Source organism: Perognathus longimembris, chromosome 6 (assembly GCF_023159225.1).
Source record: "Perognathus longimembris pacificus isolate PPM17 chromosome 6, ASM2315922v1, whole genome shotgun sequence".
In the NCBI taxonomy this organism is placed as follows: domain Eukaryota; kingdom Metazoa; phylum Chordata; class Mammalia; order Rodentia; family Heteromyidae; genus Perognathus; species Perognathus longimembris.
In genome coordinates this window covers 10,503,921-10,530,649 of record NC_063166.1, presented here as the reverse complement: position 1 = coordinate 10,530,649, position 26,729 = coordinate 10,503,921, and the positions used below count along the sequence as shown (strand labels likewise).

Here is a 26,729-nt window from a genome sequence, read left to right as displayed (position 1 = left end):
ATTGGTATCTGAGTTCAGACCCCACGACCTATAGACCAAAACATGAACAACAAAAACAAGTCTAGTACTTCCCTCCTTCCCTCAAAAAAGGTTGTTTTAACTACTTGGGGGTCCCTTGAAACCTCTTGTAGGTGTGTGTGTGTGTGTGTGTGTGTGTGTGTGTGTGTGTGTGTGTGTGTTAATTATAGTACTTTCTGAGTATTAAACCCACAAACTTATGCCCATGCCCTTAGGCAAGTGCTCTACTATTCAGCTACATCCCTAGCCCCACCCTTTTAAAAAATTTTATCCAGACTCGTCTCAAGTTCCCGGACCTTAGCCTCCCAAATAGCTGGGACTACTGGTACTCAGCACTTGCCTTGTTCGGTGTGAATTTTAGGATGGGATATTGCATTTCTTCAAAAATTGCCATTGGGTTTTTAACAGGGATTGCATTGAATCTGTAAGTTATTTTGAGTTACATTGCTGTCTTAATAGTCTTCTAATCCATGAATGTGGGTATTTCCATTTACTTATTTATTTGTTTTGTTTTTGTTGCCAGTCCTGGGGCATGGACTCGGCCTGAGCACTGTCCCTGGCTTCTTTTTGCTCAAGGCTAGCACTCTACCTCTTGAGCCACAGCGCCACTTCTGGCTTTTTTCTATATATGTGGTGTTGAGGAATCGAACCCAGGGCTTCATGTATACAAGGCAAGCACTCTACTGCTAGGCCATATTCCCAGCCCCTCCATTTACTTATGTCTTCTTTAATTTCTTTAATTCAGTTTTTTTTGTTATCTTTAAGTAGTTATACAAAGGAGTTTGAATTTGATGTGTGGGTATGTGGACTTGGCCTCTCGCTCAGTGTCACCCTCCCATCGCTGTCCTCTCATCTATCCCAATTCTGCCATCTCCTGTTACCCAGTTCCATTTTCACATATGTACATTATTGAGTATTATGTTTGCATTTCTATTCTTATTCTTTAATTTCTCTGTTATACTTCTCAGGGTACAAGTCTTTATGCATTTGGTTTAACTTATTAAGCATTTTATTCTTACTGATAGTATTGTATCTTTTCTTGATTTCCTTTTGGGATTATTCATTGTTGGTTTACTGGAATATGACTGAATTTGTGTCATTGTCATCTATGAAATAAATACTTGTACTTTTCTAACTTGGATACCTACAAGCTTTAAGTTTTGATTATGGAATCCAATTTATCAGTTTTTCTTTTGGTTAATGATTTGGTTTTGTTCCATAAGTTTACATGCACAAGTCACATACTCTGTACTAGTCTGAAATTCATGATGGACTAGGCTATGCCTTGCTTCAGTCTTCCCAAGTTCTGGGATTACAGGTGTGCACTACCACACTGGCCTTGTTTTGGGTCTATACTGACATGTTTACCATTTTAGAGTTTCTCATTCCTTCCTTCAGAGCAGGTTTCTGTTTGCAGTCATTTCCCTTAGGGCTAAGAATTTATTTATTTTTTTAGCCTTTTATAGTGTGAGTCTACTGGAGACTTAGTTCTTCAGCTTTTGTTTATTAAAATATTATTTTCCTTTCTTTTTTTTTTTGCCAGTCTGGGCCTTAGACTTAGGGCCTGAGCACTGTCCCTGGCTTCTTTTTGCTCAAGGCTAGCACTCTGCCACTTGAGCCACAGCGCCACTTCTGGCCATTTTCCATATATGTGGTACTGGGGAATTGAACCCAGAGCTTCATGTATACGAGGCAGGCTCTCTTGCCACTAGGCTATATTCCCAGCCCTTTCCTTTCATTTTTGAATCATGCTTTCATTGGATATAGAATGTGAGGTTGACAACTTTTCTTTAAAAGACAGTATTCCACTTTAAAGACCTTATTCCATGTTTTCTGTTTTGTTCCTATGAGAAGCTCATCTTATCCTTACTTTACTTATCCTTATTGGGTTTTTGTTGTTGCTGTTGGTCTTTTCTTCTTTGTTCCTGGGGATTGAACGTAGGACATTGCACTTGCGAGGCAAGCCTTTTGCTACTGAGCTACATCCCAGCCCTATTTATCCTTATTAATTTCCTGGTTGTCATGTGAGCTTTGATGATCTTGATTAATTTTCATGTTGTTTTGTGTCTGTTCTGCTTGAAGTTCACTGACCTTGGGTTTGTGAATGGATCTCCTCATGACTCCATGAGCTCATTCATAACCATTATCTTGTCAGTATTTTTTTGGTCCTTCTATTTCTGGGATTCCAGTTATTTAGTTAATGTTAAATAATTATTATCCTGCAGACAATAATTATGGTCTGTTATGGGATTTTTTTTTTTCCAGTCAGAGCCTGGGCATTGTCCCTGAGCTCCTTCACTCTAGGCTAGCTCTCTACCACTTGGAGCCACTGCTCCACTTCCGGCTTTCTGATGGTCAGTTGGAGATAAGAATCTCACACTTCCCTGCCCTGGCTGGCTTTGAACTGGGATCCTCAGATTTCATCCTCCTGAGTAGCTAGGTTTATGGGCGTGATCCACAAGTGCCTGGCATACATTTTTTGTTTCACCTTTATTTTTCATGATGTTTCAGTTTATCTTCAAGTTCACTGATTATTTCCTTTTTCTTTTTTTACTGTTTAGTCTGCTGATAATTGATCAGAACAATTGATCTTCTTTAACGTAGTTTTCATCTTGTAGGATTTTTACTTGCCTTTGGAAACAATGTCTGTATCTTTGCTGGACTTGTCCCTTGTCTCTGTATGTGTTGTCTACCTGTCCATTCGGTGTTTTAACATGTTAACTCACTTATCTGAAAGGCCCTTGGGGATTCCTGAGTTTTTTTCTATTGGACTGTTTCTGTTCTGTCAGAGGCTCGTGTTTTCTTGTCTCATCACATTTTTGTGTGTGAAAAGCTGTGGCGACGAAAGTAGAAAAGGCAGCTGTGGTGTGCCAGTGTGGTTTACAGTTCAATTGAGTTTTGTTGTTGTACTTAGTTTATTACTGCTTTCATTTTTTAATTTACTTTTATTTTATCCTTTAATTTTTATGCTAGTATAGGGGCTTGGACTCAGAGTCTTGTGTTTGTGGCTTTCTTGCTCAGTTGGAGTGTGTCACATAAACCATGCCTCCAGTGTGGCATTTTGCTGGGTAACGAGATGGAGTCTTGCAGACTTTTTTGCCTGGGCTGGCTTTACCCACAATCCTTCGGTGTCAGCCTCCTTCCTGAACAGCTGAGATTACAGGACTGAGCCACCAGTGCCTGTCCCCTGCTCTCAGATTCTTCAAGGTTTAGATGAGAACTTTCTGTTTTTTATATTTAGGACTTGGAATGTGTGTGCCTGGGCATTGGGCTCGGTTCTCCTGCGCCTGGCCTCTTTTGTCTCTCCCCCTGCTCTGGTCAGACTTCTCTGTGCTCATGGCACTTGTTTTTCTCAGCCATACTGAATTCAACTATTTTTTTCCCTCCTAGCCACTGTAGTCTGCAGATCAAAGCTCTGGCCAAAATCCATGCATTTGTTCAAGACACGTGAGTATTGCCCGCTTTTCAGACCTCACTTCTTTCAAAGGCAGATCTTTCTTTGCCCCTTCCCGCGTGCCTTTCATTATTTTATTTCCACTCTTGCATCCATGCTCTGCCGTGGTCTCCTAAAGATGGCAGAGAGGCATTCCTGCACGGTGCCCTCCAAGACGTGACATTGTCTGCAGCAGATGAGAGAATGAGAAGCAGGTGGAGAGTTAGGCAGCGCCTCGAGGCTGTGCAACCCCCCCCCCCCCCGGTGGAACACAGGTGTTGAGGGACACAGAGCAGAGGGTGAGCTAGAGAACTCACAGGGCGTGCCAGGAACGCCGGAGTGTGTGGCTCAGCAGCCTTGCGAGATCCCAGCGTAGCCACATCTGCCAGGACAGGGCCAGCACGGGCTGTGTCACAGAGGGCCCCACAGAGGCCGAGTGTTCCAACAGAGGTACAGGGGAGCTGGGGTGGGGGACAGTCTCCTCCCTCCCATGAACTGTGAGCATTCAGGAAGAGAGCCACTGCGCATGCGCGAATGCATTCATTGGTGCTTGCTTCCCCACTGCGCAGCCCAGGGCGCATGGGGCCCATTGCTGGCCTCGTGGAAGTCTCCATCACTTTCTGGTTTGCTTCCCCCAGGACCCTGAGTGAGCCTCGGCAAGCGGAAATCCGGAAAGAGTGCCTGCGCCTGTGGGATGTGAGTCTCCCCAGCCGGGGTTCTGCAGCCGCCGCCATAGCCTTCCACCCCACCTGGAGCTAGCCCAGGGCGCTGTGGTGCTCGGCCGTCTTGGGAGCTGTCTCCTCCCCTCCCTGCCGGGTTGGCCTGCAGCTGGGTCAGGAGGGGGGGGGGCAAGATTTCACCTGGGCAACGAAAGCAGCTCAGGAAGCCCTGGAGGATCATGGCTCTGGGTGTGCTGTCGCGGGCGTGATGGGGACAGTGCTACACACCCCAGCTCCCTTTCCAGCCCCCTTCCTTGTGCAGTGCGTCCTCTTCGCCGTCTCAACCTGCCCCTCACCGTCACGCAGCCCCGGGGCCCTTGGCCATCAAAGCCCTCGGTTCTCTCCTTTCAGATCCCGGACCAGGCTCGAGTCGCTCCTTCTTCCTCGGACCCCAGATCCAAGTTCTTTGAGTTAATTCAGGTACGTCTGGCTCCGGTGGGGGCGGGTTGGACGCTGGAGTCTAGAAGCGGTAGGAGTCACGAGGGCCTCGATGCCCAGCCTCCGGGCTGTGCGGGCACTCCACCTGGGCCTGAGAGCCTGGGCCGCCCCTGCAGCCGGAGAACTGGTGTGGGGTGCAGAGCTCAGCAGCTGCGCAGATCCTGTCGGAGGTGTGCTTTGTGCTGGCGTTCCCTCCGAGCGGAGCGATCGATTCTGGCCAGCACGCCCTGCTCAGGACAGGCCGCGTGGGATTTGCCTGTGGCGACGGGAGGAGCCGGCCGAGTGAGCCGGAGGAGCCCGCTGTGGAGCTGGGCTCGGCCCAGGGCCCGGGCCTGTTTGGGTGAACTATGCCTCAGAGTTCTGTGGCCTGCTTTTCTTTTTTACTACCAACCTCCTGCTTCTCGTGGTACCGAATTTGTGGGGGTCAGGGACAGAATGAGGCTCAGGCTGGCCCTAGAATAATACTGTGCACAGGTTTTAAATGGGGTAGAGAGCGCATGTCTCTCCGCTCCCAAACCAGCTGGAGGATCTTGCTTTGGGGCGGCATTTCCTCGTGGCTCTGGTAGAAGGATCTGTGGTTGGGATTCGGTGTTCTTTGCTTTCCCAGCCTCTCCTAACCGGTCCTGGAGGAGCACCCCAAACAGGTGGAAATAGAGCCTGTCTAGTGCTTGGTTAGGTGAAGAGGGCGCGGGGGCGCGAGTTTGCGGGAGCAGGCGCTTCCTGCCCCTCTCTCCGGCCTGCCTGGCTCCCGGGGGCAGGTATCGCCGGGCCCTCCTGTAGTCCCGTGCGGTTTCCTCTCGCCATGCTGCAGGGCACCGAGATCGACATCTTCAGCTACAAGCCCACGTTGCTCACCTCTAAAACCCTGGAGAAGATCCGGCCCGTGTTCGACTACCGCTGCATGGTGTCTGGCAGCGAGCAGAAGTTCCTCCTGGGCCTGGGGGTGAGTGTGCAGCCCGGCGTGGTGGCGGCGCCCCCTCTGGTGCGCGGTGCCGGCGCACGGAGCTGGGGCTCACTCTACAGAGGCATCCCCCGCCTTTAAACCATTTTTTTTTTTTGCATTTTTAAATTGTTAGTATACACGGAGGAGAGGCTCTATTTCTAGAAGTTTCTGAGTTCACCGAGTGGCACTCACTGCAGTTGTTCAGGGGACGCCGCGGTGCTTCTTGGGATGCAGAGCCTCCCAGGCTCGCCTGGCTCAGCGCGCGCAGCCAGTGTGCAGCCCTAGCCGCACCCCGTGCTTCTCCCCGCCTCGCACCCCCTTTCCCTGGCGGGGAGGGACAGCCTGGGGACGCTCTGCGTCTGCTCCACCTGCCGAAGTCGCTGCTCTTTGCCCTCGGCCTGTTTGCGCACGCAGTCTCCTTCCGCCGTTACTTCTGTGTCTTCACGTATTCTTTTTCTCCTTTTACTTGCTCCTCCTCCCTAACGTCTGTCAAGCTGGGGTGTTCTTGAGGGCCGTTAGCCATGGACACGTTTGTTTGGAACGTTCCCTGGGCCTGTTTTCCACCAGCAGGACTGAGCCCAATCACTTCACTTTCCGCAGAGGCAGCAGAGAGGAGTTGAACAAACTCTCTGTCCTAGACACCTGCCATTTCCCAGCTGGTAGCTGTTAAGTAAAAGCCCTTTGAGAACTGGGCCCCTCAGCCCTCCAGCCCCGTGCCGCCCTGTGTTCTGCCGTAGAAGTCCCAGATCTACACGTGGGATGGCCGCCAGTCAGACCGCTGGGTGAAGCTGGACCTGAAGACAGAGCTGCCCCGAGACACCCTGCTGTCCGTGGAGATCGTGCACGAGCTGAAAGGGGAGGTCAGCGAGGCCTTAGCTGCTCCTGCGGGCGGGGGGGGGGGGGCAGTTGGTCCCTACTGAACCGGGCACTCTGCCCCCCAGTCCAAGCTGGGGAGGGCTGTGCTCTTGCTGCCTTCTTGAGCAGTTGCCCTGACTGCTAGGAGTCTCCAGATAGGCCAGAGGTGACGGTGACCCACTTGGCACATCCATGGTCCTGGATTTTGGCACTTTGCAGCCACTAGTTTAGGTGTCATTTTCATTTTTTAACACCAGAAATCCTCTGAGGAAGAAGAGGCTTGCCAGGGAGCCTGCTCTTTCCCGGGGTCCCTGAGCCGTGAGGTTCAGCAGTCAGTGGGAGCAGGCGGCCGGGAGTAGACACGGGCCTGTGTGGCAAGCAGCATCCTGGCTAGCTTTGGGGTTGCTGGGGGTTCCCTGCGCAGAAGCCCAGGGTGGTGATGAGGCTCAGCTGGGAGGGAGACGGGGCAGCTCCGGTGCCTAAGGCCCTTTCCTTCCCAGCGAGCCCCATGCCGAGTAGGCAGTGTTCTGTCCTAGGGGAAGGCCCAGCGGAAGATCAGCGCCATCCACATTCTCGACGTCCTCGTGCTGAACGGCAGCGATGTTCAGGAGCAGCACTTCAACCAACGGTCTGACCCGGCCCCGGGGTGGGGGGTGGATGGGGGGGACGGGGTGGGGTGGGTGGGCTCGGCAGCAGCCTCCTGAGCTCCCACGCACTGGCTCGTCCCAAGCTCTGGATGAGCATTGGGTGGCGGGCTTTGGTTCACCTTACCACAGCTGCTCAGACGAGGTGGTAATTGTGAGGAGAGAGGGGCTCCTTGGGGAGCAGGCCCCGATCGTGGGTGTCCTGTTTCAGTCAGGACCTCTGGGGGGTGTGATAGTGAAGATGGCACTGAACTCAGTGGAAGGCACCTGGGGGAATCCAGCCAGATACAGGGACATTGGAGCCTGGGATGCAGACAGGCGCGGGCGTGGGAGGTGGCAAGGGATGGGCCTGGCGGGCCTCTGGGCGACGTGGTGCCACTGGGCACTTGGTGCAGGTTCCCATCTTCCCATCGGGGCTATGGAAGGGGCCAGGCATGGGGAAGGCCTCTTGGTTTCCTGAGGGACTCTGTTTGGATTATAGAATTCAGCTTGCTGAGAAATTTGTGAAAGCCGTGTCCAAGCCCAGTCGCCCTGACATGAATCCTATCAGGTGAGCATAGGGGCCCCTCCTCCCGCCCCCTCTGCCTGCTTCTCCCAACCTCAGGGGCATGGGGGGGCCGGGCAGGACCAGGCTAGGTCCGTGCTAGAAACTGTGCCTTTGATGAGGGACCATCTGGGAGGTGTGAGGCTTTCGTCTCAGGGTTCCTCCTGTCTGGCCGGGGGTGGGGTGCAGACCTCCACAGGGAGGTTCGTCCTGGGGGCTAAGGGCCTCCTTGAAGGCGCACGTGCTTCTGAGCATGCTCACACTGCTCGCGGCACGCCATCCTCACTCGCACGTCCTATCATTAGCAGACCAGCCTGGCCTTAGGTTTTTCTTTCTTTTTTTTTTTTTTTTGGCAGGTAAGAAGAGGGAATGGGAGTTGGATTTTGAGAAGAGAAGGATGAAGGATGGTTTGATCTGGGGAAAAACCTGGGTTGATGGTCATTTTAGGCAGTGCAAAGGTCAGATGTGGGTCAAAGGAGGGGAGGAAAAGAACAGCCAGGGAGAAAACAGATGAGGAACAGATTTCTCAAGGTCTGCCGTTCTTACTAAAAAGTAATAACTGCTAAGCCCTGCCCCTCGGGGCTGCGCGTCACTAGAGACTGAGGTATCTTTATCAAAAGTATTGTTACTCATTTTAATGTAAATCTACTAATACTAAATCCGGCATTGAGGCTGTCTTTCCTAGATGTCCTGGAACGTCTGGCAGTAAGCTCTGGGTGCACGGGGTGATGCCGGGCCCAGGCCGCCCCGATTGTGCCTGCTTGTGGGTCTCCTGCTCCCCCAGGAGGAGGTCCAAAGGCAGGTTCCGATTTGGGGGCCAGGCATGAAGCAGGAGCCTGACCCCTGGCCAGGGCCTCCCCTGTGGCTGATAGGACTGTTGGGACTGGTTAGGAGAATTCTGCTATGGAAAGTAACAATTCTACGTAGACAGACCTGAGCGAGAACTGACCCTGGGGTTTCTGGCCGCTGGTGGCGGTGAGGGGGTGGTCTGGAGGGGGTCGGGGAGTGTTGGTGGCGGTGAGGGGGGAGCGTGCCGGTGGCCTTTGCTCCTTCCTCCTCACTGTGCCTTAGGCAGGCCTGAGCAGCGGGGGCCTTGGTGGGCTGCGGGCGGCCGAGGGGGGGCAGGCACGGCGCCTCCTGCCTCCTTCCTGGATGAGCGCCCTCGAGCTTGCGCGCCCCTCTCCCCGCACAGGGTGAAGGAGGTGTACAGGCTGGAGGAGATGGAGAAGATTTTTGTCAGGTGACTTGAGGGGGGTGGGAGGGGGCAGGGCTGTGGCGGGAGGAGGGGTGGCTGGGTGCTGTCCTCACCCCCCAACTCCAAGTGCCCCAGAGCCCCGGCCACCTGCTGACTCAGCATGTCAGCTGGGCCGGGCCGGGCGGGTACGTGAGGCAGAGATACAGGCTCGGTGATGCTCTCGTAGTTCTGCCGCCGTCGATCCCAGCTAGTGCTGAGAGAGCGCGAGCGTCCATGTGGCTCAGGACTCTGCAGCACGTGGTGCTCAAACCCCAGCCCATGGCCACAGCAGGGCCGTCCGTGGGTGGCAGGCTGAGACCAGTGACACCCGTGCTCTCAGATGGCCCCCGTACTGGGTTATTTTCCCGCTCCCTGTCTCCACTGCTTGGCTGGGGGTTCAGAGCCTGTGGTCCAAACCAAGCACTGCCACAACCCTGTCCCTGTGCGGCTCAGAGCAATTCCCTTAAGTCTGTGCCTCCATTTCTTCTGTCACACCGAGACGGAATTCTGTGGTTGGTGGCAATGTGACATTAGCAGACTCGTGTTAGAGCCTCTCTCTCACGTCCCTTCACTCCTATGTGCATCCCTGCGTGGGGAGACCAGGTTAGAAATGAAGATCATCAAGGGCTCCAGCGGCACACCGAGGCTCAGCTACACAGGGCGCGACGACCGGCACTTCGTGCCCACGGGCCTCTACATCGTCAGGACTGTGAACGGTGGGTGGCGAGCGGCTGCCTTCTGCGCCCATCCCCCCGGCCCATCCCCCCCGCCCATCCCTCCCGCCCATCCCTCCTGCCCATCCCTCTGCTGGGCTCAGGCCTCCCTGCTGCGGCGGGCAGGGCCAGGCCAGCACTTTGCTGAGGAGCAGGCGACGGGCGCCGTGTCCCCGGGGCCTCTTCTGTTCCTCCCAGGGCAGGCAGACAAGCCTGGTCCCCATCCCTGTCCCCCCTGTAGGTGGGGGTGCGGCTGCCCAGGGGGAGGGGGATAAAGGGAGCACTGTGGCGCCCAGCCCCCGGATCGTGGGTCCTTCATCCTTCCCGAGCTCTCTGCTCTTCCTCCTCACAGAGCCATGGACTATGGGATTCAGCAAAAGCTTCAAGAAGAAGTTCTTCTACAACAAGAAAACCAAGAAGTCCACCTTCGACCTCCCCGCAGACTCCATTGCTCCGTTCCAGTGAGTAGCTTCCTCCAGGCCGCCCCTCAATAGTGTGGGTCCCTCTTGCAGGAGCCAGGCAGCCCTCCGGGGCCCGCCCAGAGCCGAGGCTGCCCTGTGCACACGGGAAACACCGGTCCCGGTGAAAGTGTGGCTGAGCCTGGCTAGTGAGCTCAGTGGGGAGAGCCACGCCTGGACCCGCCTGTAGGAAGGTGGGGTGTCCTGGCCGTGAGGGGCCCACAAGCAGCCACTGCGCGTAGGACATCCGACATCGGCCTGGTGGTGGGGACGCGCTGAGGGGCCCCGCCTTGCCCCTTGGGATGTCAGGTCCCAGCTGTGTCAGGAGCAGCATCTGTTTGCCAGGTGGCTTGCTGGTCACCACACTTAGGCTGCTCCAGTGGGGCGGCAGATAAACCAGGCTCCCAGTGCGCATGTGCACCTGCTGGATGCAGTTAGCAGCAGCAGCAGTTTGTTCTGGGAGGAGCTGGAGGAAGTTTGTGCTTGCAGAGAAGATCCTCAACTAGAGTCCTGGACAACCTCCCCAACACACACACACACACACACACGCACACGCACACGCACGACAGTCCTCCCCTCATCCCAGCTGCAGGGGGGCTGGCGGTCCATCTCTTGGTCCTGAGCTCAGCGCCCTGACGTTTGCTCACTCCTCCCCAGTCTCTGTTACTATGGCCGGCTCTTCTGGGAGTGGGGAGATGGCATCCGTGTGCACGACTCCCAGAAGCCCCAGGACCCAGACAAGCTGTCCAAGGAAGACATCCTTTCCTTCATCCAGAGGCACAGTGCCTGAGGCCCTGGCACCGCTGTGCCCCTGAGGTGGGCCGGGCATGGGGCCTGTGGCACTGGTTCCTTCTTGGCCCGGCTATGGGGAGAGTGGCCTCCCCACACATTCCCTGGGAACCGTTTCCCCGCCAGGACTCGGCCCGAAGTGCTCGCGCGACAGCTCCCCGGGCAGTGCCCTGGGCGTGTGGGGCTGGGTGGCACGGCAGGGCGGTCGGCTGGGGCTCGCCTCCCCTCTGGACTCCTGTAGACTCACTTTTCTGAGTTCCATGCACTGCCCCTGAGGGCGGCCAGGCCCCTGCTTTGCCCAGCTTGTGTTGGGCCCACCGTGAGAGGCCGGGCCTCCTGTTGCAAGCTGGCCAGGAATAGCTGTTGTACAAATCAAGGTTTTGTCTCTTGCTGTTTTGATGCTCATTCGTCTCCTCTCCGCCCCCCTGGAGTCCTCCCAGCCTGGACCTCTGGCAGTGCCGGCCAGCGGGAGGGAGGCTTGCAGGCCCGCATTGGGATCCAGGTGTGTGGTCTTCGGTACTGGTGTGGCTAGAACTCTCCCAGGCCCACCAGATGCCAGGCAGCTCTCGGAGGGCAGGAAGCAACCTTGAAGACCTGCCTTTTACTCCCACTGCAGCAGGGGCCCAAGTGAGGGGGTACCCCGGCCCTCTGGCAATCATATGATCTCTGTCCTGCTACCCTCATCTTGGCAGAGTTCTGAGGTGGAGGCAGCTGCTCGCTGCCCTTGTCCTTGCCATTAGGAGATCCAGTGGGCTTGCTTGACACGCGCCAGTCCCTCCCCTATAGGGTGAGGGGGAAGCGGGCAGTGGCTCTGGGAAGGGGCCCCCGTGGTAGTTTGTAATGGGAAATGCCTCAGAGATGGCGTGTCAGCTCCCCAGGGCCCCATCCGTGTCAGACTGGTTTCCATGGAGATAGGGCACTGGGGCTCCTGTGGGGTTGGGAAGGATTCCACATGGGGTCCTCCAGCCGCTCCCCGCCCCCGAGATGCTCCATTTCCACCCAGTTCTGGGTATGTCAGTGTCTTGCAGAATCTTGGACTATTAAAGATAAACATATTTTTAATGCCCGTGTCTGTGCCGGGCTGTCCGGCTGTCTCGGTGCTTTGTGATCGCGGAACTGGTGTGGGTAACAGCTTGGGTGCCAGGGGAGGGGAGGAAGGATGGCGGCTCAGCACAGCCTAGCCGGCCTTGGGCCCAGCAGGGCTCCCGGCTGCTGCTTGCGCTGGACTGAATTCGGCCCCATGGGGGAGGGAGCACCCCCTCCCCCCAGCACATCATGCGGCTCACCCCCGTGGCATGGTGACTGTCCAGGATTGGTTTGTGTGACTGAAATAACCAACAGACCAGTGTCTCAAGACTAGGGGTGAGGGAAAGGGGACATTTTGTTGGCCCTAGTCAGAGACTCCTGAGACTGGGGGCCTCCGTTTTGCCCGTGCTGAGGCTGCGCCTGTGCTGTGGGGGGAGGTGTGTGCCCGCTGGACTTTCCTTGGGCCCGGAGCCTGCCTGCCCCAGACCCCACCTGAGCGTTTTCTCCTTACCCTGGGCTTCAGCTCAGCGTCCGCGCTGTGCTGGAGTGGCCCAGACACCAGTGTCCGCTGCTCCTGCCGCCCCACCTGTGCAAGCCCACCTGGTTTACGGGCAGCCTGGTCATTACCGTGGCTCCTGCTGCCCAGCGGCCTCCCTGCTCTGCCGCCCCCTGCAGATGGATGAACCTGCGGCCCCTAGGACTTCCGCGCCCACTTCAGGTCCCTGGTTGCCCTGCAGTGCACAGCTGCATTTTTTCCTGCATAATTTCAGGCTGTGGCAGCACTGACTGGAGGGCACGCAGTGTTTGGCAGGCAGCACGCTGTCTGAGGGTGTCCCAGGGACCCCCCCCATTGTGAAATCTACACTGGGAGCTAGTGGACATCTGGACAGTAGGATGCGCCCCTGCAGCACCGCACCATGCATACTCGCACACCAGAGTGACCGCGTGCTTTATTGCCTCTCTCTTGGGCTCCAGAAGGAGCCAGCACCACGTCCTTCCACACAGAGCCCATGGCCAGCCAGGGGACGGGCCCTGTGGGCAGATCTCCAAACCACTGGGAGGGGTGAAGGGGAACCCGCACCTTGGTCCACCGATCTTGGTACTGAGCAGAGAGCTGTGGCAAAGCTGGCACGGTGGAGAATCCCAGACTCACATGGTCCAGTGGGCATAGAGCAGGGCCAGGAGGAGGAAGATGGCCACCGAAAGCATGGTGTTCTTGCGGTTCTCGTGCCGCAGCAGCTTGAGTTCCTTCTCTGGGAGGAAAAGGGAAGTGAGAGAGTTTGGGCTCACAGAGTACTCTTCCCATCCCCAAATGATTCCCCTTTAGCATCCTAGAAGCCCCTGACCTCACTCGCTGGTGGCTCACACCTTTAATCCTAGCTGTTCAGGAGGCTGAGATCTGAGGATTGCAACTCAAAGCCAGCCCGGGCAAGAAAGTCTGAGACTATCCAGGTAACATCCAGAAAACTGGAAGTGGCGCTGTGGATCAAATGGTAAGAGCACTAGCCTTGAGCACAAGTCCTGGTGCCAAGTTCTGAGCAACCATTGTTCTTTAACAGTAGTGGGTTGGCGGGGGTCCCCTGAAAGGCCACACTGGAAGGGCAAAGCATGCTGGCTGTGTGACATCTGGTGGACCTGTCAGCCTTAAGGACTCAGGTGCCCATCCTTCCAGGAGAAACTGAGGGCAGCTAAGATCCATGTGGGCCTCCCCAGTACCTGCCCTCTCCAGCCTGGCTCAGCAGGAACTCAACACCAAAAAGCCAAGGATTTAGTCCTCCCCCCACCAATCACTTCTAGGCCCCCAGGAGCAGCCTGTGCTGATTTGCACTGGTGTTCCTGGGTGCTTCCGTGGCCAGTTGGCCTCTGGGCAGGAGGAAACAGGGCATCTGGAACTCCGCAGGGCAGGGCTGCTCACTGTCAGGGCTACTAACCGCTCTGCCCCAAGTGCCCAGAAGGTGGCAGCATCACTCCACCCACAGGAGCCCTTCCTGTGCCGTGGGGGCTGCCCTGCTCCTGCTTCAGGGGGTTCCCAGTGGTAGGTGGGAGTGCAGGGATGTGGGGGACATCCAGAACCAAGGTGGACAGAAGATTCTGGACCTGGCTGCAGCCACACCCTCTATGCCCAGCGTGAGGAAACCTCTTGCTCCCCTGGAACAAAGCACCAGCCCTCCACCAAACCCCGGGGCCGGAGTGGAAAGGAACTTTCTTACCAAAGTTGGAGGCTTTGCTCATGAGGCTGCTCTTCTCCTTCTCAAGACACCGCCTGGGGGGGGGGGGGCAGCGCTTTAGGGCTCAAGTCCCTCTGGAGGGGCAGGGGCAGGGGGCCAGGAGGGGCAGGGGGCCAGGAGGGGCAGGGGGCCAGGAGGGGCAGGGGGCCAGGAGGGGCCAGAGGGCCTTACCTGTCCTCTGGGCTCAGCTCTGCCTGGTCCAGCCTGGAGTTGACGGCCTCCAGCTCTCTCCGACACCGGGTCAGCTTCTCCTCCAGCCCATCAATCTGAAACACACGGCAGCCTTGCTTTCTCCAAAACCTGGGGTGGCCTGCAGTGTCCCCACCCCCTCCTGGCATGGCAGCAGGGCAGCGGGGGCTGCTCGGGGCCTCACTGCGGTGCTAATCCTCTGGACCAAGTGTGGGCTTGGGGTGGGAAGGAGAGGACCAGGCCTGGGGCCCGATGTCTCCCTGGCACTGTGCCCAGGCACGCCACCCGACATCACGAGGACACAGGCATAAGTGTTTGTATTCCTCACTGACAGGCTTCATCTTAGCGGCCCAGTGTAAGTAGTAACAAACATCTCATAAAAATGAGTGAAAATAATTTCCAAACCACTTCTATTTCTAGCTTGTTTCTTGTGCAAAAAAACATGGCTCTTCATCAAGGTGGACGTAAGCTGTGAAGCAAAGTGTTGCTGAGGGGTGGGGCGCCAGTATCATTCGCTTTTTCTTCATGCTGATACTGGGCTTGCACTCAAGGCCTCGATCTCAGCTCGCTTGCCCTCCGCGAGGGTCTGCCTCTCAAGCCATGTCTCCAATCTGGCTTTTTGCTAGTTAGTAGATGGGAGTCTCAATTTCCTGCCTAGGTTGGCTTTGAACTGTGATCCTCCAGGCCTTGGCTTCCTGAGTAGCTATAATGTTGGAGATGTGCTCTTGGGAGAAATGTCAGTTGGCCAAGCCTGGGGCCTGGCACCATGCACTTGGCTCTGAATGTCCATTTGTGCCTCCAGGAGTCTCTGCCGCTCTCTGGGGCGGCCTGCTGGGGAGGGGGCAGATTGCGGTGGCTGGAGGTGCTGAGGGCATGGCCTGCCGCTGTATCTAAAAAGCTCCGAGCTCATCTCCCATGTTATCTATTCTCATGACTCCCCTAGAATATCAGATGTGGCCTCTATTTCACAAACAGGAGGGGGCTCCCCAACTCGAATGACTCCTGAGGAGCCACAGCAGGGGCCTTCTCCTTAGTGGTCCCTGCCCTGCTCCTGGAGGTACTCCCTGTAGGAATCCTGCCTCCTGGCCAGAGTCTGGGTCAGCATTCGGGGGCTGGGCATCTGGACAGCTGTTTTCCAGGTGTCTGAGCCTCTGCCCCAACCCTGCCCAAGCCCCCAGATACTTCTGGGTCAGCCACTGTCCCGGATGACGAACCGTCCACCCTTCCCTGAGGTCCAAACACTGCAGCTCCAGCTCGGGAAGCAGGGCCCGGTGGGAGGAGTTAATTGCCTGATTAATTGTGCTGTTTCTCTGCAAACAGTCACTGAAGGGAGGGCTGTCCTGGTCCATGGGTTGGCCAGAGGCCTGCCTGGACCACGCTGTGAGGACAGGGCCACTGCGGAGCTGGTACCAGCGATCCAGGCTGCCATGTTGTCTGCCCTTGGCACAACGCTCCCCAACACTGCCCTGTCCCCAAGGCTTCCTGTCGCCCATGGCATAGAAGCCTGGACTGGGGACTTGGCTTAAGTGGGAGAGTGTTTGCCCGGCAAGCATAGGGCCTTGAGTTCAGTCCCCAGGACTGACACAAAAACCCAGAAAGCACAAGAGGACAGAGGAAGGAAAGCAAATTCCAGGCTGGAATCCAAGGAAAGCTAAATTCATGGTGCCTGTCTCCCCTTCCTGCCCCTGCAGGAGCCGCCACCCTCCCTGGCAGCGGTCCTTCTGGAAGGCTGAGCAGACTTAATGAACACCTCCTGTGTATATCCAAACTCCATCTTTGTAAGCTGTGGCCCCACTCGTGTCTGTGACCTGCCAGGCCTCTAAGGATTCCCATCCTCTCGGTGTCTTCACTGCTGGAGTGCAGGCCAGGCATGGGTGGTGCGGGCCGAGGGCACAGAGTTCAGGTCTCAGGGAATGACTGGCAGCCGAGCCCGCCTGTCGTGCCACAGAAACGGGAACAGCTGTGCTTGCATAGCTTAGGCATAGCCCAGTCTCGACTCAGCCTGCTTCCCGGCCTTGTCCCCTGGGCCAGGCCAAGGCTTGCAAGTCATTCTAAAAGGGGGAGGGCACGGGTTGGGGATTTCGGTCTAAACCCCTGGAAGGCCACCGGCTGCCCAAACAAGTGGTAATTGCCTCGGAGCAAGTCCGGAACTCATGCTAAGCAAAACTTCACAATTGAGCCTGGCAAACCCCAAGTGGCCAAGCCAATCTGCTGTCAAGCTCTGGACAGGGCCTGAGGAACTGGCGGTTGGAGGCCTTTATCTGAACAAGCACAATTTATTTGCAGTTCCACCGAATATCCCCACTTTCATTTGCCACTTGTTAATGAGGCTTAAATGGGCGAACACAAATCAAGGTTTTAGTGCCTAGTTCTAACCTCCCGGTATGAATGTACACGCCCTGCTGATTTCTGACTCCTTTCTAAATAAGCAAGTTCCTCCAGCGAGGGAGGCCGGGCTCGAGAGGCCCTCAGGCCATGGACCCATGCTTAAGAAACCCAGCAGGCTCCCGGCTCAGCCCGGCTACTGAAGCACTTGAGAATTAGAGGCTGCCCCCAGCAGCTGTAAAAGATGGGGGACTCCCAGGGGCCTGATGCTTCTTTTAGTTGTGACTGGGGTCCAAAGCGGTGGCTAGAAAAGGCGGGGGAGTAGACCCGAAATGGGTGGTAAGGAAAGGGGTTTCTCAGTCAACTCCACTCCATGAACAGGGATTAGCACTTGGCAGACAATGCTGCAAACTGTATTGTGGCCAGGACAGCGCCTCCCAGGTGAGCCCGCTAGCTGGCTCGGGATGTGGCGCCCTGGGAGCTAGGGGTCCGTGCAGAGCGGTGGGTTGCTGGCATCGCGGCTGGGTAGAGCCCAAGGATGGCAGGACAGGGTGGTGTGGAGGCAGAAGGCAGGAGACCAGGGCACCAGCGGGCACCCACGGGGGTGTGGACGGCAGGGGAGCCCAGTGGCCAGCTTGGCAGGGGGCAGTCATGTGAGGTCTGGAGACAGGGCTGAAGGAGGCCCAAGGAGACCCGAGCAACTACAGAGGAGAGGGAATGGGGGGAGGGGGCTCTGAAGGCCAGAGCCTCTCGGGCATTAGGCTGGTCAGCAGCCCACTGGCTCCGGTGCTGGGCCTGGCCCAGAGTTGATCTTGTCTGTCACAGACCAAGCACAACAGCCCAGTCCCAGTCAAGTGGGGCCTCATTGTGGGGCAGAGGGGCACCCTGAAGGACACCCTACCCTGTATGCACACCACCATTACAAAGGGAGGGCACTGCGACCAGGGCATTGAGCCAGGTGAAGCACGCCCGGCCCACAGTGCAGCATGGGAGCTCCACGGAATGAACTAGAAGGGGGATGGTGGGGTCCCCCCTAGGTAGCAATCAGTGCCTTCTGGTCCCCCGCATGGACTGAGGCCTGACAGGTGTGCAGGGGGCTCAGGGCACCGAGCCAGACACAGGTGAGTGAGCAGGCAGGGCATGTGGGCAGGGGCTCCATTCTTCACGCAGACCAACAGTGGCTAAAAACTGCCCAGGGTCGGCTGGAGGGGAGATGGGAGGGAGGCAGGAGAGGAGGGAGGCAGGAGGGGAGGGAGGCAGGAGGGGAGGGGAGCTGGGGAACAGCCAGAAGATGCACCCCTCAGAAAGGTGCTCAAGGCCTAGGGGGCTCCTGCCCTGGCCTCCACGGCCCCAGGACGTTTGCAGTTGAGCAGAGAGGGCTCAGGAGTGAGGCAGGCAGGCAGCCGGATCCAGCAGCTGCCTCCCGCCCTCTGAGCAGGACTTGAACTCAAAGCCAGGGCATGACTGCTAGTGTGGAGCCTGTCCGGGAGGAGAGTCCCCAACCAGGGCTGCTGCATAGCCCCGGAGATGCCCAGCAGGCTGAGGTGGGCCTGGGAGCCGAGGGCCTGGGCTCCTGCCAGCAGGGACGGGAAGAAGGCTTCTTCCTGCCGGCCCGCGGGGCTCCTCCTGCAGTCAAGCAGAGGCTTTTGCCCCAGGCCAGCTAAACTCCATCCCCTCTGCTGGGGAATATCACCTCACTCTCAGAGCTTTAGGCACGTCTCCCTGGGGTCCCATAGGCCATAAAACCACTGTGTTAAGAGAAACTGTAAAATTCATCTGAAATCCCCACGAGGCGTGTTTTCAGTGTGGAGCCTCCAGGAAGGAGGCCAGGGATGAGGCTCCTTGCTGTCAGGGAACCTGGGGCCCCTCTCATGGAGGAAGCAGAGCACAGCTGCCCAGGGCCGGTCCTGCGGGGTCCACACAGGCGCGCGGAGCATCGAGGCTCTGTCCCTGGCCTCTGAGCCTCTGGGAGGGCCAGGCCTTCCGGAGAGGCAAGACGAGCACTTTTGGGCTTCACTGAGGAAGTCGTTTCTTATCCTCCAGGGCCTTGCTCCCAGGAGCCAGCATGAGGCGTGATGAGGGTGCTGGACGCGGGCTGGCCCCAGGGTCAGGTCAATGTCATGGGCTCGCCTGCAGCTGCCAGCAAGGCCCTGGCTGTCACTGACGGCATCTAATGAGGAGCCAGGCAGCGGGTCCCTGAGCCCAGCTCATCACGGGGTCTCCGGAGTCTGAATGACACAATGTGAGTCAAAGCAGGTTCTGGAAACGAACAGTCCGCCCACAAGGAACACACACGGTAGCATGTTCACAGAGCAGGCCCACCCAGGTGCTCACAGGAGACTCGCAGCAGCTCCCATGGGAGACATGGTGAGCACCTTACACCCATGGAACAAAGTGACCTGCCCAGGGCCACAGGCCGTCCACGTCTGTGCCCTTCCCCATCACCCCCATTACGAAGAGCAGTGTCAGCTCTGAGCAACTCAGCCCTTGTTCACAACCTGCACCCCTCTACTCCAGGATGGGATGGCTGTGCGCAGCGCAGGGGTGGGACCCGTCCCCACGCACCCTGTGGTAGGAGCCATTTGCACACTGCGAGGAGGGGGCTGTGGCTGCCACTGCACACACAAACTCCACAGAGATCCAGGAAGCCGAGCAATGCGCTGCGGTGTCCGCGCAGGGCTGAGTCCGGGTCCCTCTGCCTTTGAGCTCACCTTCTTTCCACCACGTTAAGCCTTTCTGCCACCATCCCTCAAGCAAACATCCCTGACCAAGAAGGTTCTGGAAATAGTCATTCCAGCACTGCAGATGAAACCCATGAAGTGTGTTGGTGTGGCTTCAGCAGCTCCTCCACATGGATGACCTGGTGCCGGGCTCTCTGGGGCTGTCTACACAGCAGATGTGCTATCACAGGGACTGTCCGGCATCCATGAGCTTTGAAACACAGGGGCCAGGAGCTGGGCATCTGCCCACGCACTGAGCCAACACCCCACTACACAGGCACCCCAGGAACCCTCCTCCAAACCACCAAACTGTCAAACCTGCTCCAAGGGCACACAAAACACATCAAGTTGGGAGAGGGAGCGCGGGCTGGCGGCCTGATAAGCCCTCCCCCCCAGGAGTATCAAAGCCTTCCTCTTCCCGCTAATCCACAGCGCAGCGCCCCTGTGTTTCATCTCCAGCGGCAGCAGCCCGGGGACCGCTGGGAGCCCGGTTTCTGGAAATCTGCTGTTTTTTCACACATCGGGAGGCCCCAGGACATTTATTATAATGGGTAAATCGGCCAGAGCACAGGCCCAGATGGTTCCTGGCAGGAGAGCTGGAGCTTTCCATCTGGGGCCTCCAAGCCACACGCGGGGCCGGTGGGGGCTTCGATTTTCCAGGTGACCAGCCTCAGACCCCAAAGGGCCAATCTAAACCCTACGGGGCCGATTCCGCCGGCGCGTCTTGTTGGTTTATTTCTTGCCTGCTAAGGAGGGCCATGAGGCTCTGTGCAGACAGGCAGCTAGCTCCCCATCATCAGGCACTCGAAGTTTCTCTCCCAGTGCAGTGCAGGGAACACCCAGCCTTCCAGAATTGGTGACCACTTTTCAAGGCAGAGAAGCGTGAGCTAGCGGGTGCTGTCACTTTTCCAGACACCTGCCCCGCCCACGTCAGGGACCACGCAAGCTCCAAGCCCCGGCACAGACAGGAGGCTCAACGCCCCGAAAGTCCCCCCACAAGTCAGTCCTTGCCTGAAGCCTTCAGCTACCCCTGGGCCAAAGTGATGTTGGGGTTTGTTTTCTCTTCTTTCTCCCAAATATATGTTTCTTGATAAATTAGCAAAAAGCTTCTGCATCGCTGAACGGCTCCAAGCACTTTTCAAGAACTGGCATCTACTCCGAGCCTTATGAATTCATTAATTAAGATGCTGGCAAACTGCCACTCCACACACGCCGGCACCCAGCCGCGTGAGGTAATGAGGTTTTAGTCTCCTGACCCCCGTCAAGTGGAACAGCGCCAGACACAGGCTGCCGGGAGAAATCACCTGCCCGCCGGCGACCTGTGGCTCTCGCCTGCAGCAGGTGAGGCTCATTTAATGGTCAGCGGGCCCTGAAGGGCCCACACGCCGCCCGCCTCTCCCCAGCTCCCGGCCTGGGCTCTAACCACCAGCTCCATGACCTCTGCCCACCCGACACCCCGCCAGCGGGGCCAGGTGGCAGGGGCCTCCCCTTGCCACTCAGGCCAGTTGAGCACATTTAATGGCAGCCACTAACTGCTCCTAGCCTTGTGTGAGGAGGGTGCTAAGTCCACAGGCAGAGAACACTCCACCCATACTCGCTGCCACCCCCCCCCCCGCCCCAGCCTAAGGCAGGGGCTGGCCCTGAACTCGTCACAGGCTCAGCACTCTTGGTGCTCCTGCTGGCTAGCCACCAGCTCTCCTCAGCCTACTACCCCTCATCTGTCTCAACCATCCTTCCCTCCTTCTAAGAACCCCAGAAAAGTGTAACCACTCCCATTAACTCTGTGTGTGTGTGTATACACACGCACGCACATGTGAGCCAGTACTAGAGCTTGAACTCAGGGCTTGGGCACTTCCTTTAGCTTTTTCATGCAAGGTTGGTGCTCTACCACTAAAGCCACAGCTCAGCTTTTAACGTTTTTTTTCTTTTGGGTGGTTAATTGGAGGTAAAGTCTCATGGACTTTCCTGCCTGTGCTGGCTTTGAACCATGGTCCTCAGATCTCGGCCTCCTGAGTAGCTAGCTAGGATGACTCACGTGTACCACTGGTGCCCGGCTTCCGGGTCCTTTATTTCAGACACTAACAGTTGGCCAGGGCGGCCCTGACTCGCAGCCCCTCCTCCTTTGTTCATCTCTACCGCAGAAGCTGGAAGAGCAGTCTCATTGCAATGAGAGCCAGGCAGGCGTGACCCACTTCCGGCCAGTGAGAGGTTCCAGACATCAGCCCAGAGACTCCGGGGGAGGGCTTGGCTTTGCTAATAAACAGAAAGACAAATAGTGATACCATTTCTTTTTCCTTCTTGACTTCCAAAAACAGTTGAGTGTGGCCACTGGAAGTGTGGCAGCTATTTTGTGGCTATGAGGACACAAGAGTATGTAGAAACATTAACCTTGGTATTGGTTTCTCGTGGCTATATAAGAGCTGAGCTCCTGAAACCATGTGAATGGCCACTCACGCACATGATGTCTAGCAGGGTAACCATTGTGCTCCTGTTTGCTGAAGTCACTGAGGCCACTTTTCTGTAACTTGTAGACAAAAGCATTCCAAACAGACACTTTTTTATACTAGGAACCAAATCCAGCCAAGTTATGCCCTTTAAGACATCAGCTAACACATTTGGCAATTTCAGATCAGCCAGTCAGGGAGAACGCTCAGGACACCGGGTCAGTATAGCTACAAAAGAAACGTGCAATGACTAAATCACAGCTCAGTACTCTCAGATTTAACATGTGTTACATCAGCCCCGAACTTCCCGTCCATTTAAACAGAATGAAGTATAATACATTAAAGTCATGGCCAAGCCAGGTCACACTGGTGGCTCATACCTGTATCCTAGCTAGTCAGGGGGCTGAGATCTGAGGATTATAATTCAAAGCTGAAAAGTCTGTGATACTCTTCTCTCCAATTAACCAGCAAAAAGCTGGAAGGAGAGCTGTGGCTCAGGTGGCAGAGTCTCAGCTTTGAGTGGAAAAAGCCAAATGAGAACACAAGGTCCTGAGTTCAAGCCCCAGTGCTAGTGCACGCGCACATGCACACACACACGCACGCGTGCGCGCTCACACACACACACACACACACACACACGGGCCAGGACCAGTTTCCCTTTGAGAAACGAGGAGTCATTGTAAATAAACTCATGGAACCTACAAATTGCTTCCTATTCTGATCTCGCCAGGTGGCAGATGAGTGGGAGAAGGAGGCCTCACAAGGAGCTGGGAGTGCAGGAGGCGGGAAGGTGCCTTGGTTGTCCGAGAGGTGACTGCAGCTGGCCTGCTCAGCCTCAGGGTGAGTGCTGCCTGCTTGGTAATTGCTTCATTACAACAAGTGCAGTCTGTTTGCAGGTGCTGAGATCACTCACTTGTGGGGTTTTATTGCACTCGTCAGATTAACAAACATTTTTGATTAAATCACCACTTCATTGGCTCCGAGCACACGACTTTTAATAAGAGGACAATATCTACTGCTACTGAGCATCAGAGCACATTCAATACTCAGCCCCGCTGGGGGCGACTGAGAAGCAAAGAGGAGACACAGCCAGATGCCAGCCTTTTCCTAAGGCACAGAGTCACAGATTTCAAAACTGGAGTAAGCAAGCAAAAAGTAGCCGTAGAGACTAAGATGGCAACATCTATGTATTTCTATGTGTTTTAAAATATCTATGCAAGTATCTACAAAAATACATCTAGGAATACCAAGAAGATTAAAAACAAAACAAAACATATTGAAACTAAGGCCTAAATAAATGAGCTGACACAGCCATGGTAGAAAGCCGAAGAAGAACCACTAAGGCCAAGGAGAAAGACTGCTGCTTGTCAATTACCTACCCGGTGCCAAGCTCGCACTGGACACTTTGCCCATACCTACCATCTCATTTAATGATGACAGCCACACTGTATCAGAAATGCAATTTGCAAAGGAGACAGTGGCTGTCTAGTCAACAAACCAGCTGGGCATGTGGCCTCTTGGTTGATGAGTGGATTTCCCAGCCTCCCTTGCGGATATGTGCAGGCCATTGCACCTTAGTTCTTGCCAAGAAAGCGAGCAGTTTGGGTCCAGGATCCTTAGGACAGTGAGTACTGCTTCCCTCCACTCTTTCCCTGCCAGGGGATGTGCCAATGGAATGTGTTCTGGTTTCACTGATAAGGTGGTAGCAAGCCGTAGGAGATGGCAGAGCCGCAAGACGGTAAATCTCTGACAAAGTACCAGTCCTGGTACTCTATACCAGGGGTTGGCAAACTAAGGCCCAGGAGCCAAACATGTCTACTGCCTGTTTTTGTAAATAAGGTTTGTTTTGTTTGAGAAAGGGTATCACTATGTAGCCCAGGCTGACCTGGAACTCAAGATCCTCCCACCTCGGCCTCCTGAGGGTACCACCAGCTGGGCTATCAATAAAGTTTTATTGGAACACCATCAGAATCACTCTCCTATCACCTATGGTTGCCTGAATGTAGGTGGCTCATGCTTGTGTTAGTTATGTTCTTTAATTTTTTTCTTTTTTGCCAGTCCTGGGCCTTGGACTCAGGGCCTGAGCACTGTCCCTGGCTTCTTTTTGCTCGAGGCTAGCACTCTACCACTTGAGCCACAGTGCCACTCCCAGCTTTTTCTGTTTATGTGGTGCTGAGGAATCAAACCCGGGGCTTCAAGCATGCAAAGGCAAGCACTCTACTGCTACACCATATTCCCAGCCCCAATTTTTATAACTGTACTTAAAAAAATTATTTGTTGTTAAAGTGATGTACAGAGGGGTTACAGTTTCATACATATTAACTGTACTAGTTGTCTTTTCTTTTTTTACTCTGGGGATCAAACCCAGGACGTTGCACTTGCTAGACAAGTGCTTTGCCACTGAGCTACATCCTAGCCTATGTTCTTTTAAATTTGATACCAACATCGAGTTAGCAAATACTGAACCAGGCTCTCATGAGGCTCTGGTCACGTTTTCATCAACAAATCCATACAAAACTTCGTTGTATGTGTGTTTCTGCATAAAGAGATCTTATTGCTTGTGGCTTCATTATTACCAAAACCATGGCCAATGGCATCTTACAGTACTGAGCATATCATGCCTGAAAATAAGTTTATCTAACAAGCCTATTTGTCTTCATGTGGCACATCACAGCCTTTGAACACTAGACAGCACTTCAGGAATATGCTTAGGGGCCACTTAAAGCAGCAAAATCAGCAATAAAATGCACAAAAATGCAAAAATCATGGCACTAAATAGACCATAAAAAAGACATTTGTTTACAGTATGATGGCTCAAAGGCAGAAAGCATCACTGGCTCAACCTTAGCTGGAAATGTGGAACTCAGGTGACTCCATTTTCTTTTTTCTGCTGCTCTTTGTTACCCTGTGAATGATCACCAAGGTGGTGCAAGTATTGATCTGGGGCGAAGCAAATGAATTCTAGCCAGGAGGGGACTTTTGGAATCTATGAATACTATAGTTATAACAGAGACCACTACTCTGCCCTTAGAACCAAAAACACAGACAAGATTTATTCTAGGGCTGGGAATATGGCCTAGTGGCAAGAGTACTTGCCTCATATACATGAAGCCCAGGGTTCGGTTCCCCAACACCACATATATAGAAAATGGCCAGAAGTGGCGCTGTGGCTCAAGTGGCAGAGTGCTAGCCTTGAGCAAAAAGAAGCCAGGGACAGTGCTCAGGCCCTGAGTCCAAGGCCCAGGACTGGCAAAAAAAAAAAAAAAAAAACTGTTCTAACCTGCTAGAGAAAATGATAAAACCTTCTTGTTCTTGAAGATACTGAGTTTGTGTTCTAATGCAGGGGACAAAGTCTATGTCCTTCCTATAGAGCACCATCTCTTTTCACCACCTTCTATTCTGTGTGTGTGTTCCTGTGTCTGTCCACACTAGTGCCCAGTCCTGGAGCTTGAACTCAGAGCCTGAGTGTTATTCCTTAGCTTCTTTTGCTCAAAGCTAGTGCTCCACCACTTGTGCCCCAGCTCCAATTCTGGCTTTTTGGTGGTCACTTGGAGATATGAGTCTCACAGACTGTCCTACCAAGTCTGGCTTTGAACTTCGATCCTCGGATCTCAGCCTCCTGAGTAACTAGGATTACAGGGGTGAGTCATCCGGTGCTTGGCAACTCTCCTTTTCCCAAGCTCTCCGGGTAGAATCACTTTCTAGGTAGCAGACCTGGTAACGATGCTTACCCTGTATCTCTCTGGCAACCTCTGGGAAGGATGCTCTGGGAAACCGAGAGATGGGAAGAAAGCCACACTTGCAGGGAGCCCGCCTGGGCTGGACTACCCACTGTACGTGCCCTCTTCCCCGGCCTGGCCTCAAACTTGGCCATGCTCCTCCTGCTTTCAGGCCCCATGATGCCTGGCCCCGAGATTCCCTCGCAGTGAGGATTAGTGCGACGGCGAGTGATGGGAGGACACGGTGGCCATCCGTGGGCAACCCTGGTCTTTCTCCTCCATGGACGACAAATTATTCTGAAACCCTTTGGTGACACCGCTAATCCAGAATTCTCTTTACGAAGTCCCATAGGTTCTCCGGGTAAAGTTCGCGCCACAAGCTTTGGAGGCTCGAGGACAGGGATTCCCCCCTCGAGGGCTTCCCGTCCCTGGGCCCGGGCGCTCGGAGGCCCCCTCTCCGGCCGTGAGTGTCCGCCGGCCCCCCTCGGGCGCCCCCACTTCCACGCCTCCCCTCCGGCCTCCCAGTCCTCTCACGCCTGGGCCCAGCCTTTTGGGGGGGCTCCCCTTGGGCTTCCCATCGGGCGCCCCATCCCCGGGGGCGTCCGAACCTCCGGCGCTCCGGTCGTGCCCTCTGACCTCTGGGTCACGACCCCCACCCTGGCGCCCCGTAGGGCCGCTCCCCCATCCCGACGCTCTCGCAAACCCGCGTCGCCCTCGCTTCCTTCCCGTGGTCCTCCCCCAACACGGCAGCCGGGCCGATCCGCTACCCCGCGGCCGGGGAAGGCAACCAACGACGCGGCCTCGCCCGGACGTCTCCCCTCACCTCTTCAGCGACGCCCAGATTCTCCCGCTTCTTTTTAGTCATGTCGCTCGCCGCGATCCCCCTCCCAGTCCTTACGGGGCACGCCCATCGAGCCCTACTGCGCGCGCGCAATTCCTCGTGCTTCCCTCTTATTGGTCGCTGGGGCAGGGAGGGGGTGGGGTTAACCCGTCACCATCTTGGTGAGGGGCGGGGCTAACACGCCGCCATCTTGGTGAGGGGCGCGGCCCCCCCTGGCGGCGGCCATGTTTGTGAGGGGCAGCTTCCGCTTGGTGGTGAGGAGCGGGGCCGGCCCGCTCACAGTCTGAGGCCCGTTGGCGTCGCTAAGAGCCTTTAGAAAACCCCATCTTCTCCTTCTGTGCCCTTCATCCTTCAGCGAGGATCCCCTGCTCCCGTCCATTCAAACTCTGCCCATCCTTCCAGGCCCAGCCTGGGACCCTGCTCCTTCCCCAGCTCCCCACCCTGAGCCC

At 55.7% G+C, this 26,729-nt stretch overlaps 2 protein-coding genes across 3 annotated transcripts in view; one reads left to right on the top strand and one right to left on the bottom strand.

Moving 5' to 3' along the window:
• The window catches only part of Cmtr1 (cap methyltransferase 1), a 50,227-nt gene extending 38,377 nt beyond the window's left edge, over positions 1–11,850 (top strand). For both annotated transcript variants that reach the window (XM_048347836.1, XM_048347837.1), the window contains exons 14-24: positions 3,409–3,465; positions 4,090–4,147; positions 4,522–4,590; positions 5,420–5,551; positions 6,289–6,411; positions 6,943–7,034; positions 7,532–7,600; positions 8,787–8,834; positions 9,432–9,544; positions 9,894–10,002; positions 10,657–11,850. In XM_048347836.1, the coding sequence (XP_048203793.1) occupies positions 3,409–3,465; positions 4,090–4,147; positions 4,522–4,590; positions 5,420–5,551; positions 6,289–6,411; positions 6,943–7,034; positions 7,532–7,600; positions 8,787–8,834; positions 9,432–9,544; positions 9,894–10,002; positions 10,657–10,789 (1,003 nt within the window). In that variant the 3' untranslated portion in view covers positions 10,790–11,850. The remainder of the gene's footprint in view (positions 1–3,408; positions 3,466–4,089; positions 4,148–4,521; positions 4,591–5,419; positions 5,552–6,288; positions 6,412–6,942; positions 7,035–7,531; positions 7,601–8,786; positions 8,835–9,431; positions 9,545–9,893; positions 10,003–10,656) is intronic.
• A 1,023-nt stretch (positions 11,851–12,873) lies between these two features.
• Ccdc167 (coiled-coil domain containing 167) lies at positions 12,874–26,349 on the bottom strand. Its single transcript, XM_048347838.1, has 4 exons — positions 26,263–26,349; positions 14,214–14,308; positions 14,025–14,077; positions 12,874–13,067 (listed from the first exon to the last, which is right to left on the bottom strand). The coding sequence occupies exons 1-4, from the start codon at positions 26,302–26,304 to the stop codon at positions 12,964–12,966; spliced, it is 294 nt and encodes a 97-aa protein (XP_048203795.1). The 5' UTR covers positions 26,305–26,349; the 3' UTR covers positions 12,874–12,963.
• Positions 26,350–26,729: the final 380 nt, after the last annotated feature.